General features: G+C 46.4%; 1 protein-coding gene across 1 annotated transcript in view; it reads left to right on the forward strand.

The window, feature by feature from the left end:
* The window catches only part of LOC122801243 (high density lipoprotein binding protein), a 1,918,659-nt gene that overhangs the window by 480,846 nt on the left and 1,422,457 nt on the right, over positions 1-15,356 (forward strand). Inside the window, exon 8 of the mRNA XM_044070795.1 lies at positions 12,462-12,668. Coding sequence (XP_043926730.1) covers positions 12,462-12,668 — 207 coding nt within the window. The remainder of the gene's footprint in view (positions 1-12,461; positions 12,669-15,356) is intronic.

The following is a 15,356-nucleotide window of genomic DNA, read 5'->3' on the forward strand; positions in this document are numbered from 1 at the left end:
CCATGTATCACAAGATCATGATTACAGAAGCATGCAAAAAGCACCTTTCCTGGTGGATGGTCTCCCCACTAATGACTCTGGGCAGACCCTTCACTCAGCCCCCTCCTGTAGCAGCAGTGACCACAGACACCTCCCTGATAGGGTGGGGGGCATTATTGGGACAGGACAGTCCAAGGTACTTGGCAGCCTCACGAGTACCATCTGCACGTAAACGTCCTAGAAATGAGGAGTCATGCTAGTGTTGCAAGCCCTACAGACAACATGTCAGTGGTGTGGTACATCAACAAGCAGGGCGGAACCAGGTCCTACCCCCTGTGTCGAAGCACTCAGACTGCGGCAGTGGGCGATTTCCTCCCAACGTTTTCTGATTGCGACGCACATCCCTGGGAGGTCCAACGTCAGCGGACAGGCTCAGCAGAGCTATCCTCATGCCTCACGAGTGGTCTCTGAATCAGGAAGTTGTGGATCTTCCGCAAATGGGGGCAGCCTTGCTGCGATATTTTTGCCACCCCCTTCAACAGCAAATGCAGCAACTACTTCTTCTGCTTCCAGGTCACACACCCAGAGACGCTCTAGTCCACGATTGGCCTCAGGGACTGCTTTGTCTTTCCTCAGTTTCCCCCGATACCGAAACTCATACAGAAAGCAATATTTGGTTGCAAAATGATCCTCATTGCCCCCTACTGGCCTTGACAGATATGGTTCCCGTTCCTGCACCACTACCTTCTCGATCAGCCCTGGACTCTGGACCCGTTTCCAGCTCCTCCAGCTCACAGCTTGGTTGCTCCACTTCCAACCTTTGCCAGGCTTCCCAGCATTTCCCCGGCTGTACGTGAGATTGTCTCAAGTCCACAACCAGAAAAACTTATGCTAGTAAATGGAAACGTTTTTCTTGTTGGGCAGAGACTAGGAACATAGATCAGTTTTCAGCCCCAGTCCACGAAATTCTGGAATTCCTAGCACAACTTTTTCATTCCGGGTCCGCTTCGGCTACAGTCAGGGTTCAATTAGCGGCCATTTCTAACTTTCATGTTGGTTTGTCAAATTCAAACGTTGTCTCATAAGCTCTCTAAAGCTTTCTTGAGAGGGACCACTCTCCTTAGACCACCACTGAGAGATCCCCCTCCTCCTTGGGACCTTAATTTGGTACTAACTTACTTAACTTTACCCCCCCTTTGAACCAGCAGCGTCCTGCTCCATTAAGTTTCTATCTTGGAAGACGCTCTTTCTGGTAGCTATTACTTCAGCCAGACGCGTCTTTGAACTTCAGGCACTAAGTGTTCGTCCTCCATACTTGTTTTTTTTCCTAAGGACAGGGTTACTCTGAGGACTAATCCTTCGTTTCTTCCGAAAGTCTGCTCAGAAAATAATTTGAACCAATCTATAGACCTTCCTGTGTTTTTTCCCTAACCACACCAAGGCAGAGTACAAATTGCACCAATTGGACGTTCATAGACAATTGCATTTTTACCTGCATAGGACTAAGGAAATAAGGAAGCCGGACCAACTATTCCTTTCCTATGCTCTAGGCAAACAAGGTCTCCAGTTTCCAAGGTGACCTTATCCAGGTGGTTGTCTCACACTATTACTTTCATCTATCAATTAAGGAGCAAAGAGTTACCTATCAAACCGAAAGGTCATTCTACTAGGCCTTGGCTACCTCTGTAGCCTTCCAATCTAGGTTGCCCATGGATTTTATTTGTGCGGCTGCTACATGGGCAAATCCTCATACCTTTATTTCTTATTACAAGCTAGATGTGGTCTCCAGGAACAGAGCTGACTTTGGTTCCACCATTATGAAGAGTCTGTTCCAATGAGCCGCCCAGGATTGTAGGTGCTAGGGACGCTGTCCCAACCAGCAAGAACGAAGGCGAGATAGACAACTTAAAGAAGTTATATACCTACCATAACGTTCCATGTTAGTTGGCTTCATCTTGCCTTCTTTCTTGCGTCCCACCCTCCGTCCCCCTGTCCTATTGGACAAAGAGGAGTTCTGGTTTTCACTGGCTAAGATGTCCAAGAATGCAACTGCAGTCATAACATATGGGTTGTCCTGCCTCAGGCAGCCCTCGGTCGGCCGGATTCCAAAGTCTGGGTCTGACGTCGGCTGATGTCGCATTTCTCTCCGTCAGAGCGGCTGGAGTACATAAGCATCAGCCGACGCCATTTTCTCCAGTCTTTCTTGCCGTGCGGTGCCCAAAGCAGAAGCAGTTCGCATGTGCCGGTCGGTCAGCTCCTGTATTCTTCGATTCCGAAGTAATCAAAAAAGCTAAGTACCCCGTTGGGGACCTTTTGTTGCCTCAGCCGATGTCAGAAATTACTGAAAAAGTTAACAATTGTCTTTCTTGTGGTAAACAAATACCTCAAGGATTTCCACTCTTACTGTCTACCTTGCCTTGGCCCAGACCACGACGTCTCTGCCTGTGTAGCCTGTGCTCGCTTCAACAAGCGCACTCTCAGGCGCTTGGCAGAGTTCGCTGAAGATTTTTTTCGGCGAAAAATTTGCCTATACAATGCAGTCGGAGCTTCCGACATCGCAAACCCCCAAGAAACGAAAAGACCGGGACCGACATCCTCGGCCCGCGTCTACCACCGACTCCACGCAAAAACCTACCGCGAGTGCTTCGGTTCCTACTGAGACGGTTATTCCACTGCTCCGAACCGAAGACACCGCATTACCGACGACTCCGATTCCGGATATCACTCAGACGCCAGTTATTGATTTTCCTCCGGATACCGAAACAGAGGACATGCCCGAGACCATTGCTGTAGATAAGGTCACTCCTGCACGTGGAGCTGCCAGGCCTCCTATGGCCATGTCTATTGAGGCCTACACTAGGGCTAAGGCAGCCAGCAAGACCAAGCATCTTTCTGCTAAAGCCTTGCCTCAGCCTACTCCAGAGACACAAATTATGACTATGGCTGCTGACTTAATTTCTATGATTAGAGGTTCACAGGCCCATCCTGAGAGGATCCCAGCCTCCTTCTGATAAAAGGCCCCGGGTTGAACCCTCTGACCCTATTCCTTCAGATGAAGATTCTGAGGACTCTGTCCACTCTGATGGCCAGGAAGAGCTCTTCCAGACCTATGAGGACTTGGCCAGGAAGAGCTCTTCCAGACCTATGAGGACTTGGATGTAGAGGATTCCATCCCCTCGGCCTCCGCTCCTGAGGATATTTCTTTTGGGGAAGCTCTGTATACCATGAGGGAACATTTCAAGTGGCAAGGCCAGGAATATTCTGATTCCAGAAAGTGCCTTCGAACTTTCCTTAAAAAGCCCCAGCACAGGCCCTTAGCTATTCCTCCTGTGCTTGATGTTTTGGATGATTTATATTCTGACTCGTGTTACCCCTGACTCTCTTCCTCCTGCTCCAGCCAAGCCAGACGGGTATTACAGGGTCCTAGAAACACATTCCCATTTATTCAGGGCCCATACTGCTGATTTGGAAACTATTTCTCAGGGACCTAAAGGTGTTTCAGCTTCCACCTCTAAAAATCCTTTGCCCTCCAACAGGGAAGCTAGGTCATTAGATGGGGTAAAAGGTTTACACCTCCACTACTTTATCTGGCAAAATTTAACACAAGACAGATGGGTACGGTCCATTATATCCGGAGGTTACAAAATTCCCTTCTGTCAACCCCCCTTACCGTCAAGGAAATCCCTTCCAGATGTTCCACCCAATCTGAAGGACCAAACAGTAATAGAAGTTTCAAAACTGCTAGAAAAGTGTCATCCAGGAAATCCTGGCAGACCAGCATGGATCCTGAACTTACTCAAGGTTCTTTTTGGTACCAAAAAAGACGGGGGACTGGAAAAGATTCTGGATCTCAGCAGACTAAGCAGGTCTGTACAAAGAAAGTTTTGGATGGCCACGCTACAGTCCATTCTACCCTTTCTGGGTCAGGACAATTGGATGTGCTCGATAGATCTTCAGGACGCATACTACCACATCAAGATGGACAGGCGCTCCAGGAGATTTCTTCGCTTCTGGCTGGAAGCTAGTCATTACTAGTTCAGGGCTCATCCCTTTGGTCTCACCACAGCCCCCAAGGTGTTCACCAAATGTATGGCAGTGATCACGGCTCACCTGAGATGTCGAGGATTCCAGGTATTTCCATATGTAGACGACTGGCTCCTCACTGCTAGCAGGCATCAACTTCTACGAGCCAGGGACTACACAATCACAATCTGCTCCCAGGTAGGCAGTACAATAAACTTCGAAAAATCTGCCTTGTTGCCCTGTCAATCTATCACCTACATAGGAGTAGACTTGGACATAAACATGTCTGCAAGGCTACCGCTAGAAAGGGTGTCTACAATTAAAGTACAAATTCCAATGCAGAGCAAAAGAATCCAGTTCAGGTTCGTCCTTCAAACTCTGGGTTCCATGGCAGCAGCCAGTCTTCTAATCCCACTGGCCCGCTTTCACATGAGGATCCTTCAGTGGCTTCTGTTCACAGTGGTCTTTCCAACAGCTGCCCATGTATCACAAGATCATGATTACAGAAGCATGCAAAAAGCACCTTTCCTGGTGGATGGTCTCCCCACTAATGACTCGGGGCAGACCCTTCACTCAGCCCCCTCCTGTAGCTGCAGTGACCACAGACACCTCCCTGATAGGGTGGGGGGCATTATTGGGACAGGACAGTCCAAGGTACTTGGCAGCCTCACGAGTACCATCTGCACGTAAACGTCCTAGAAATGAGGAGTCATGCTAGTGTTGCAAGCCCTACAGACATGTCAGTGGTGTGGTACATCAACAAGCAGGGCGGAACCAGGTCCTACCCCCTGTGTCGAAGCACTCAGACTGTGGCAGTGGGCGATTTCCTCCCAACGTTTTCTGATTGCGACGCACATCCCTGGGAGGTCCAACGTCATAGCGGACAGGCTCAGCAGAGCTATCCTCATGCCTCACGAGTGGTCTCTGAATCAGGAAGTTGTGGATTTTCCGCAAATGGGGGCAGCCTTGCTGCGATATTTTTGCCACCCCCTTCAACAGCAAATGCAGCAACTACTTCTTCTGCTTCCAGGTCACACACCCAGAGACGCTCTAGTCCACGATTGGCCTCAGGGACTGCTTTGTCTTTCCTCAGTTTCCCCCGATACCGAAACTCATACAGAAAGCAATATTTGGTTGCAAAATGATCCTCATTGCCCCCTACTGGCCTTGACAGATATGGTTCCCGTTCCTGCACCACTACCTTCTCGATCAGCCCTGGACTCTGGACCCGTTTCCAGCTCCTCCAGCTCACAGCTTGGTTGCTCCACTTCCAACCTTTGCCAGGCTTCCCAGCATTTCCCCGGCTGTACGTGAGATTGTCTCAAGTCCACAACCAGAAAAACTTATGCTAGTAAATGGAAACGTTTTTCTTGTTGGGCAGAGACTAGGAACATAGATCAGTTTTCAGCCCCAGTCCACGAAATTCTGGAATTCTAGCACAACTTTTTTTCATTCGGGTCCGCTTCGCTACAGTCAGGGGTTCAATTAGCGGCCATTTCTAACTTTCATGTTGGTTTGTCAAATTCAAACGTTGTCTCATAAGCTCTCTAAAGCTTTCTTGAGAGGGACCACTCTCCTTAGACCACCACTGAGAGATCCCCCTCCTCCTTGGGACCTTAATTTGGTACTAACTTACTTAACTTTACCCCCCCTTTGAACCAGCAGCGTCCTGCTCCATTAAGTTTCTATCTTGGAAGACGCTCTTTCTGGTAGCTATTACTTCAGCCAGACGCGTCTTTGAACTTCAGGCACTAAGTGTTCGTCCTCCATACTTGTTTTTTTTCCTAAGGACAGGGTTACTCTGAGGACTAATCCTTCGTTTCTTCCGAAAGTCTGCTCAGAAAATAATTTAAACCAATCTATAGACCTTCCTGTGTTTTCCCTAACCACACAAGGCAGAGTACAAATTGCACCAATTGGACATTCATAGACAATTGCATTTTTACCTGCATAGGACTAAGGAAATAAGGAAGCGGACCAACTATTCCTTTCTATGCTCTAGGCAAACAAGGTCTCCAGTTTCCAAGGTGACCTTATCCAGGTGGTTGTCTCACACTATTACTTTCATCTATCAATTAAGGAGCAAAGAGTTACCTATCAAACCGAAGGTCATTCTACTAGGCCTTGGCTACCTCTGTAGCCTTCCAATCTAGGTTGCCCATGGATTTTATTTGTGCGGCTGCTACATGGGCAAATCCTCATACCTTTATTTCTTATTACAAGCTAGATGTGGTCTCCAGGAACAGAGCTGACTTTGGTTCCACCATTATGAAGAGTCTGTTCCAATGAGCCGCCAGGATTGTAGGTGCTACGCTGTCCCAACCAGCAAGAAGCGGCGAGATAGACAACTTAAAGAAGTTATATACCTACCATAACGTTCCATGTTAGTTGGCTTCATCTTGCCTTCTTTCTTCCGTCCCACCCGTCCCCTGTCCTGTTGGACAAAGAGGAGTTCTGGTTTTCACTGGCTAAGATGTCCAAGAATGCAACTGCAGTCATAACATATGGGTTGTCCTGCCTCAGGCAGCCCTCGGTCGGCCGGATTCCAAAGTCTGGGTCTGACGTCGGCTGATGCCGCATTTCTCTCCGTCAGAGCGGCTGGAGTACATAAGCATCAGCCGACGCCATTTTCTCCAGTCTTTCTTGCCGTGCGGTGCCCAAAGCAGAAGCAGTTCGCAAGTGCCGGTTGGTCAGCTCCTGTATTCTTCGATTCCGAAGTAATCAAAAAAGCTAAGTACCCCGTTGGGGACCTTTTCTTGCCTCAGCCGATGTCAGAAATTACTGAAAAAGTTAACAATTGTCTTTCTTGTGGTAAACAAATACCTCAAGGATTTCCACTCTTACTGTCTACCTTGCCTTGGCCCAGACCACGACGTCTCTGCCTGTGTAGCCTGTGCTCGCTTCAACAAGCGCACTCTCAGGCGCTTGGCAGAGTTCGCTGAAGATTTTTTCGAAAAATTTGCCTATACAATGCAGTCGGAGCTTCCGACATCGCAAACCCAAAGAAACAAAAAGACCGGGACCGACATCCTCGGCGTCTACCACCGACTCCACGCCAAAACCTACCGCGAGTGCTTCGTTCCTACTGAGACGGTTATTCCACTGCTCGAACCAAGACACCGTGTACCACGACTCCGATTCCGATATCACTCAGACGCCAGTTATTGATTTTCCTCCGGATACCAAAACAGAGGACATGCCGAGACCATTGCTGTAGATAAGGTCACTCCTGCGTGGAGCTGCCAGGCCTCCTATGGCCATGTCTATTGAGGCCTACACTAGGGCTAAGGCAGCCAGCAAGACCAAGCATCTTTCTGCTAAAGCCTTGCCTCAGCCTACTCCAGAGACACAAATTATGACTATGGCTGCTGACTTAATTTCTATGATTAGAGGTTCACAGGCCCATCCTGAGAGGATCCCAGCCTCCTTCTGATAAAAGGCCCCGGTTGAACCCTCTGACCCTATTCCTTCAGATGAAGATTCTGAGGACTCTGTCCACTCTGATGGCCAGGAAGAGCTCTTCCAGACCTATGAGGACTTGGCCAGGAAGAGCTCTTCCAGACCTACGAGGACTTGGATGTAGAGGGATTCCATCCCCGGCCTCCGCTCCTGAGGATATTTCTTTTGGGGAAGCTCTGTATACCATGAGGGAACATTTCAAGTGGCAAGGCCAGGAATATTCTGATTCCAGAAAGCGCCTTTGAACTTTCCTTAAAAAGCCCCAGCACAGGCCCATAGCTATTCCTCCTGTGCTTGATGTTTTGGATGATTTATATTCTGACTCGTGTTACCCCTGACTCTCTTCCTCCTGCTCCAGCCAAGCCAGACAGGTATCACAGGGTCCTAGAAACACATTCCCATTTATTCAGGGCCCATACTGCTGATTTGGAAACTATTTCTCAGGGACCTAAAGGTGTTTCAGCTTCCACCTCTAAAAATCCTTTGCCCTCCAACAGGGAAGCTAGGTCATTAGATGGGGTAAAAAGGTTTACACCTCCACTACTTTATCTAAGAGCTTTGAATTGCCTTTTTCATATGTTACAATATCAGGATTTCCTGTTAGAAGATTTACAGAAAACATTGGCCTCTCCTGATCCTTTAGACAGGAAGTCTTTGCAGGAAGCTGTACATAACTCTCAGCAAGTAAGCAATCACTTCCTGCAGTGTGGATATGATGCACTGGAAGCTTCATGTAGGGCAGCTATGACAGGGGCAGTCATTCGTAGACTTGCATGGTTAAAAGATCAACCTCTACCAGATCATGTAAAGGCAAAACTTCTGGATGCACCTTTGGAAAAGAACAAGCTTTTTGGTGCTAATGCTAAGGATGTGTTAAGTCCGTCGAGGAAAAAGCAAAATCAGTTCAGACGGTGAAAGATTTCCTCCAGGTTCAACCCCCCAGATTCAGTAGGAATTGGCCTTCAAAAAACTGGTCCTTTCCTAATCCTGAAAAATTTCAAAGGGGTAAAAACAGACGTGGCCGAGGAAGAGGACAATACAGAGGTCCTTACAGGGAACGACAGTGGCAGCCAGCAAACCAAAGAAGTGACACAGGGGTTTCACCTGCCCCACAGCCACAATCTCAATGACTTTCCTCTACTTTCGCCTACCAGGGAACAAATAGAAGCTCCTTTGGGCGGGAACTTCTCTGTTTGCAGACAATTGGCACAGACTGACAAAGGACAAATGGATTTTGGACATTATAGACCGAGGTTACAGGTTCCATTTTCATACCTTACCAAGAAAACAAGGCATGCCAAACCTACCAGAGGGCAGAGGCTATCAAGCGAATCTCTCTGCTGACTCGGATGAAAGCAATAGAAAGAGTTCCACAACAAGAACAAGGCCAGGTGTTTTACTCAAGACTGTTCCTTGTTCCAAGAAAAGAATCTCAATGGAGACCAATACTGGATTTGTCCGCATTAAACACCTTTCTCATAGTACCAAAGTTCAAAATGCTGACTCTACAGCAACTCCTTCCCATGCTGGGCAAGGGGTCTTGGCTGATTACTCTGGACCTCAAGGAGGCATACCTGCATGTCCCCATCAGACACAGCTGCAGAAGATACCTCAGATTTCTTGCAGGGCCAGAGCATTATCAATTCTCAGCATTGCCATTTGGCTTATCTACTGCGCCCAGAGTATTCACAAAATGCCTGGCTTCAGTAATTGCTCATTGCAGGCTCCAGGGGATCCAAATTTACCCGTACCTGGACGACTGCGTCATACAAGCGGACGACAAATTGATGACAAAAAACTTTGACTATGTCATAAGATTACTTCAAACTCTGGGATACACAGTCAACTTCCAAAAGTCAAGACTTCAGCCATCCCAGCAAATAATCTTCTTAGGAGCCAAATTAGAGACAGCCTCTCAAATGGCTTACCTAACAGAAGACAAGCAAGAGAAGTTAACTCATTATTTCAAAGGTTTGGCAAAACTTACCCAGATGACTGCAAGGAGATTCCTATAGGCCCTGGGTTACATGGCATCCTGCATTCTCCTGGTTCCATTAGCAAGACTACACATGAGAAAGTTTCAATGGTACCTAAAAAGCCTATGGTCTCAACACAGCAACAACTTAGACAACCATACCGCTCATTCCATGCCTACAAAATGAATTCCTATGGTGGGCCTCGGTAAGCCAGGTAAACACAGGTATGTTATTCAAAAAACCACAGATAACACAGACCATGACCACAGACGCCTCAGACCTTGGATGGGGGGCGCACATGGAAGGCAGCAGTATACAAGGACAATGGTCTCCAAAGGAAACACATCTGCACATAAACCAAAAGGAAATGCTGGCAGTAATGCGTGCCATCGAGGCCTTTCAACACCAACTTCAGCAAGGCCATTTACTGATACGGACAGACAACACCACTGTGATGTTGGTATATAAACAAGCAAGGGGGCACCCATTCTTACCCCCCCCCTTTGCAGACTGACAATGCATCTTTGGGAAAAATCACTGAGCCTAAACATTCAGTTACAATCCCAGTTTGTTCCAGGCAAAGACAGTGTGCTGGTGGACAGCTTAAGCAGGAATTTCAGATCCACACGAGTGGAGGTTGCATCCGAAGATCTTCACACAGCTCACTTCGACATGGGGTAGGCCAGAAGTAGACCTATTTGCCTCTCACCTCAACCATCATCTACAAAAATTCTGCTCAAGGACATACCATCCACAAGCTTGGAAAATAGATGCTCTCTCATTCAACTGGAACTTCCTAATAATCTATGCATTCCCACCTCTGCCACTGATGACCTCAGTATTACTAAAGATCAAAGCAGAGACCCAAGGGGATCCTAATAGCTCCGGACTGGCCACGACAACACTGGTATCCACTACTATGGAGCATATGTCACACCAAGAAGTGGGCCCTTCCCCAATGGCCTCTACTTTTGACTCAACACAACTTCAAAACAGTGCATCCAAACCTTCAGACACTGCAGCTAACAGCCTGGGAGATCCCATGAATAACCTCAACCTATCTCTCTCCAAGGAAGTTCAGCGGATACTAAGAGGCTCGCAGACCATCCACCAGAAAGGTTTACTTGGCAAAATGGAAGAGATTCAGCATTTGGAATACCAGCAAGGGACATGATGCATCATTATTGAACATCCCACTCATCCTGGAATATTTGGCAGATATGCTAAAGAATGGTCTCTCATATTCTTCCATAAAGATACATGCATCAGCTGTTTCAGCAAGATATAACACTGATTCGCCTGTCTTTTCACATCCTTTGCTAAGGCAATTCCTCAGGGGAATCAAGAACATTAAGCCATCAAGAGAGGCTCCATTGCCAGCCTGGGACCTCAATTTTGTCCTAGAAAAACTGACTCTACCTCCATTTGAGCCAGCAGCTTCAGTTGACTTGCAATTTCTCTCATGGAAGACAGCTTTCCTGTTGGCAATTACCTCAGCAAGAAGGGTTTCGGAACTACAGGCCCTAATGGCAATACCACCGTTCATAATTTTCCAGAGACAGGGTTTCATTAAGGACCAACCCTACTTTTATGCCAAAGGTGGTATCTAGAGTTTCTTTAAATCAAGCTATTCATCTGCCTGCTTTCTTCCCCCAATCCTGAGAATAAGGGGGAAAGACTGTTACATACCTTGGACATTCACAGACAACTTCGATACTACCTGGACAGAACCAAGACCAGTAGAAAGTCTGACCAACTTTTTGTAGCTTACGCCCCTGCCGTCCAAGGAAAAGCAATTTCAAAACAGACTATTTCAAAATGGATTGGACATTGCATCAGATTCTGTTATTCCTTTCATGGAAAGACTGTTCCAGCCAATGTCAGACCACATTCCACCAGAGCTACAGCCACCTCTACAGCATTCTTAAGAGGGGTGCCTACTAAGGACATTCTAGAAGCTGCTACATGGAGCTCCGTGCATGCATTCTCCAAACACTACAATCTCCCTCTATACTCCAGATCCAGAGCAGGCTTTGCTTCGGCAGTCCTGCAGGGTTTGATTGCCACGCCATCTTTTTCCTAGAGCATTCCTCCTCCCCCAGCTAAGCTATGGTATTCTACCCATATGTTATGACTGCAGTTGCATTCTTGAAGGACATAGTACAGTTTTGTACCTACCATAAATGTAGATGTCCGATAGATATGCCACTGCAGTCGGATTTTCCCTCCCTCCATACCCTTCTATGCCTAGGGTCCACTCCTATCCCCGTTTATCTTAGCTGGGGATATCTGTTATGGTACATCTGTTTATTGCTCATTTATTTGTCTGGAATCCTGTTTTTGTCTTCCAATTTGATTTCAGCCTTCCTTGGAGGGCATCTGGGGCAAGAAACACTGAAGAAAATGACGTCGGCTGATGCTTATGTACTCCAGCCGCTCTGACGTCTGAGAAATGCGACATCAGCCGACGTTGGACCCAGACTTTGGAATCCGGCCGACCGAGGGCTGCCTGAGGCAGGACAACCCATATGTTATGACTGCAGTTGCATATCTATCGGACATCTACATTTATGGTAGGTACAAATCTGTACTTTTTCTCAGATTTGTTTCCTCTACTGACTTAGAGTATAACAGGTATACTCGACCTATTTGTTTAGGATAGGTTTATTCTCTGGCTATGTCTGGGGTTAGCCATTTCAAACAAGATCTGGGTAGTTATCGCTAGGCATCATGGGATTAAGGGGTAGCCTTGAGCCAGTAAACAGTTCTCTAGCTATAGAAGATGGCAGAGTCTGAGCGAAGGATCGGCTTCGATCCCAACCAGCAAGAAAGAAGGCGAGATGAAGACAACTAACATGGAACGTTATGGTAGGTACATAACTTATTTTTTTGTACTTTTTCAGTTTTTATTTGGAAAGTTGACGTCATTTTGATGTACTTGCTTGGTATTTTCTAGTAACCTCTGTTACTGTGCATAAAAGCGCAGAAGGATTTAGTTACGGACTAACTTTCTTCCTCTTACAGAAAAAGAAGACCACAACAATTGCAGTAGAAGTGAAGAAGTCTCAGCACAAGTATGTCATCGGTCCCAAGGGTAATTCCCTACAGGAAATCTTGGAGCGAACCGGAGTATCAGTCGAAATCCCACCCCCCGACAGCAGCTCTGAAACTGTTATTCTGCGTGGTGAACCTGAGAAACTGGGTCAAGCTTTGACAGAAGTGTATGCTAAAGTAAGTTAGCTTTGTTTACAAAGCATAGGTGATGAGGTGCAGTCCCATGCCTTGAAGCTAAGGCTTAGTGGAGTTTGTGACAAAGGTCTGCAAATTCCAAAGGAAATTGTATGTTTGGGGGGCGGTGCTTTGCAGTATAGTAAAATTCCTGTTTTGGGCTAATTAATGTGGTAAATTAGTGGGAAGTTTGAGTGGAGAGAATGCTATATTTGCTTATTTAGAAAGTCTTTAAACACCAAGTGGTTTGTTTAACAAAAGGTGATAAATGAAGCCACATTATATTTAGTTTGGTATACTAGAATTTGGCACAAACTGGTCAGAATAGAACCAGGCGACCAAATCTGTTAACTAGGATGATGCAAGCACAGTTTATGCTGATTGTTACATCGTTAAACAAGTTTTCATAATTTACCAGCATTAGCTGTTTAACTGGTGCACTGACCTTGAGGGCAAAGACATGGTAATTTCATGAGTTTGAGTGTTTTCAGTCTCTGTAAAATGCTTAGATTGAATACAAAGATAGCTTTATTTCTTTTTGTAGTAATTATGCTGTTTAAAGTGGGCTTACTGATTTTATCAAGTGTAGATTTTACTATTTCTTCACTGGAAATAGTTTAACTTGTATTTCCTATACACTGAGTAGGTACCTCCTGACTGAGTCACGTGGTCATGCATTTTCATGAGTTGGGGGGGGTAAATGGCTTGTAGTGGGTAGGCATGTTTCTGTAATTTGTAGCGGCGTTCAACACTTGACACAAACTGCAGTAGAATTGGTAATTTACTCAAGGAAGTCTGAAAAAAGAATCAAATCCTAGTAACGTGTAATGCTTTGTATATAGTGCAACAGTTTTACATATTTCTGTTTTATGCCAATCTACCATGGGATGGTTACTCAAAGAAAACTGGAGAGGTGAGTCGCTGCAAAGAGGTCTTGTAAGGTATGATGTCCTTCATGGATGCATCTGCAGTCATAATCGGTTTCGGCGAAACCGAAAACTACTCAAAGTACAGCCCTCTAGGCGGAAGTTAACCTTATTTTTCAAGAAACTTACTACATAACAAAGTTAACAGCAAACATCAACAAACAGGTATGCAGAATGACCTGCAGAACCACTGCCTGCTCTAATGGAAGCTGCACCTCGACATCTTCAAGACCATCTCAATCACCTCTCAATCACCAGCTCAAAAAACAACTACAGCATCATACATCCAAACCTAAAAGCTATTTCAAACAGACAATCTCCAAATGGATGGTATTCTACCCACTTATGACTGCAGATGCATGGGGCAAGAAACACTGAGTAGGTACAAAACTGTACTTTTGTGTTGTACATTTGGCAAGTGCAGTAGTGAAATATGATCAGACTCGAGTGGGCTTCTTGGAAAGGCTGACGTTCCACCTGTAATGTGGGACTGGGTACTACAGGCAGTAACTGGTGGCAAGCCAGAGTAGCTGCTGTAGAGTTCCATATACAGATTGAGTGGTACTGTGACCACTCTGTTATGGTTCACTGCAGTGTGAGCCATCTCCCAAACTCCTTTGAGATACCTTGCTGTGTTTCTCAAAAATGGATGTTCTTCATCTCACATTGCTGCAGTCCTTACATATGGGTAGTCCGCTGTCCTCGGTCGGCCCGAATACCAAAGTATTAGGCTGACGTCGGTCATGGGCGCTCAGATCTGACATCAGAGCGTCAGGGTATAAAAGCGCATGACCGACGTCATATCCTCAGTCTTTTTTGCCGCATGGTCCGATGCAGAAGCAGCGTTGCAAGTGCCGTTCGGCGTTCTGAAATTTTCGTATTCTGAGTTTCAGACCGAAACCAAGTTGGGCTAAGTACCCCGTTGGGGAATATTTTTTTTTTTCTTGCCTCAGTTAATTCCGGATGTCAGAAAGTGAATAATTGTATTTCTTGTGGGAAACAGATACCGCATAGGGATTATCACTCTCTTTGCATTCCTTGTTTGGGACCAGACCATGGCGTAGTCGGTGTCTTTGTGCTAGGTTTAATAAGCGCACTATAAAAAGGTTAGATTGTGCTAGGTTAGGCTTTGGTAAGCGGTGTAATAATAATATGCCGTCGGATCCTCAGACACCCGCTTCCACGAAGAAGCGCAAAGACAAATCCTTGAAACCTAGACAGGTTGATTCGTCCGTTTCGGACGCCGGTCCTGCAGAAACTACAGTGGAGCAGGTGGATCCGGCTGAAGTTTCTATTGAGTCTCAGGGGGAAACTTTGATTTTGCAGGATGTGTCCTCAGGAGTCAGGTCAAGCTGAAGGGGCCTCTCAGGTTACTGTTCTCCCTTCTATGCCTAGGGTGGTTAGGCCTTCTGCTACTATTTCTCAGGCTTCTTCTAAGGGCAGGTCTGTTTTGCATTCCTCTGGTGTCCCTCCAGGTACTTCAGGGTCTGTGCCTAAAAAGCACATGCTTAAAATGGCAGAAGATTTGATTACTTTAATTAGAGGTTCTATGCCCCCTCCTGATAAGAGGCCCAGGGTGGAGCCAGAGTTGGAAAGTTTGGATCAGGCCTCAGATGACTCAGACTCTTCTGCTGAAGATATTCAAGATTTTCCCCCTTATTCGGATTCTGATGCAGAGGATTCCACTCCTTCTGCTTCTCCAGAGGATTTTTCATTTTCAGAAACTCTGCATTCCATGAGGGAGCATTTTAAGTGGGAAGGACAG

This window comes from Protopterus annectens, chromosome 4.part1 (genome assembly GCF_019279795.1).
Source record: "Protopterus annectens isolate FY-2018-M chromosome 4.part1, PAN1.0, whole genome shotgun sequence".
Classification (NCBI taxonomy): Eukaryota; Metazoa; Chordata; order Ceratodontiformes; family Protopteridae; genus Protopterus; species Protopterus annectens.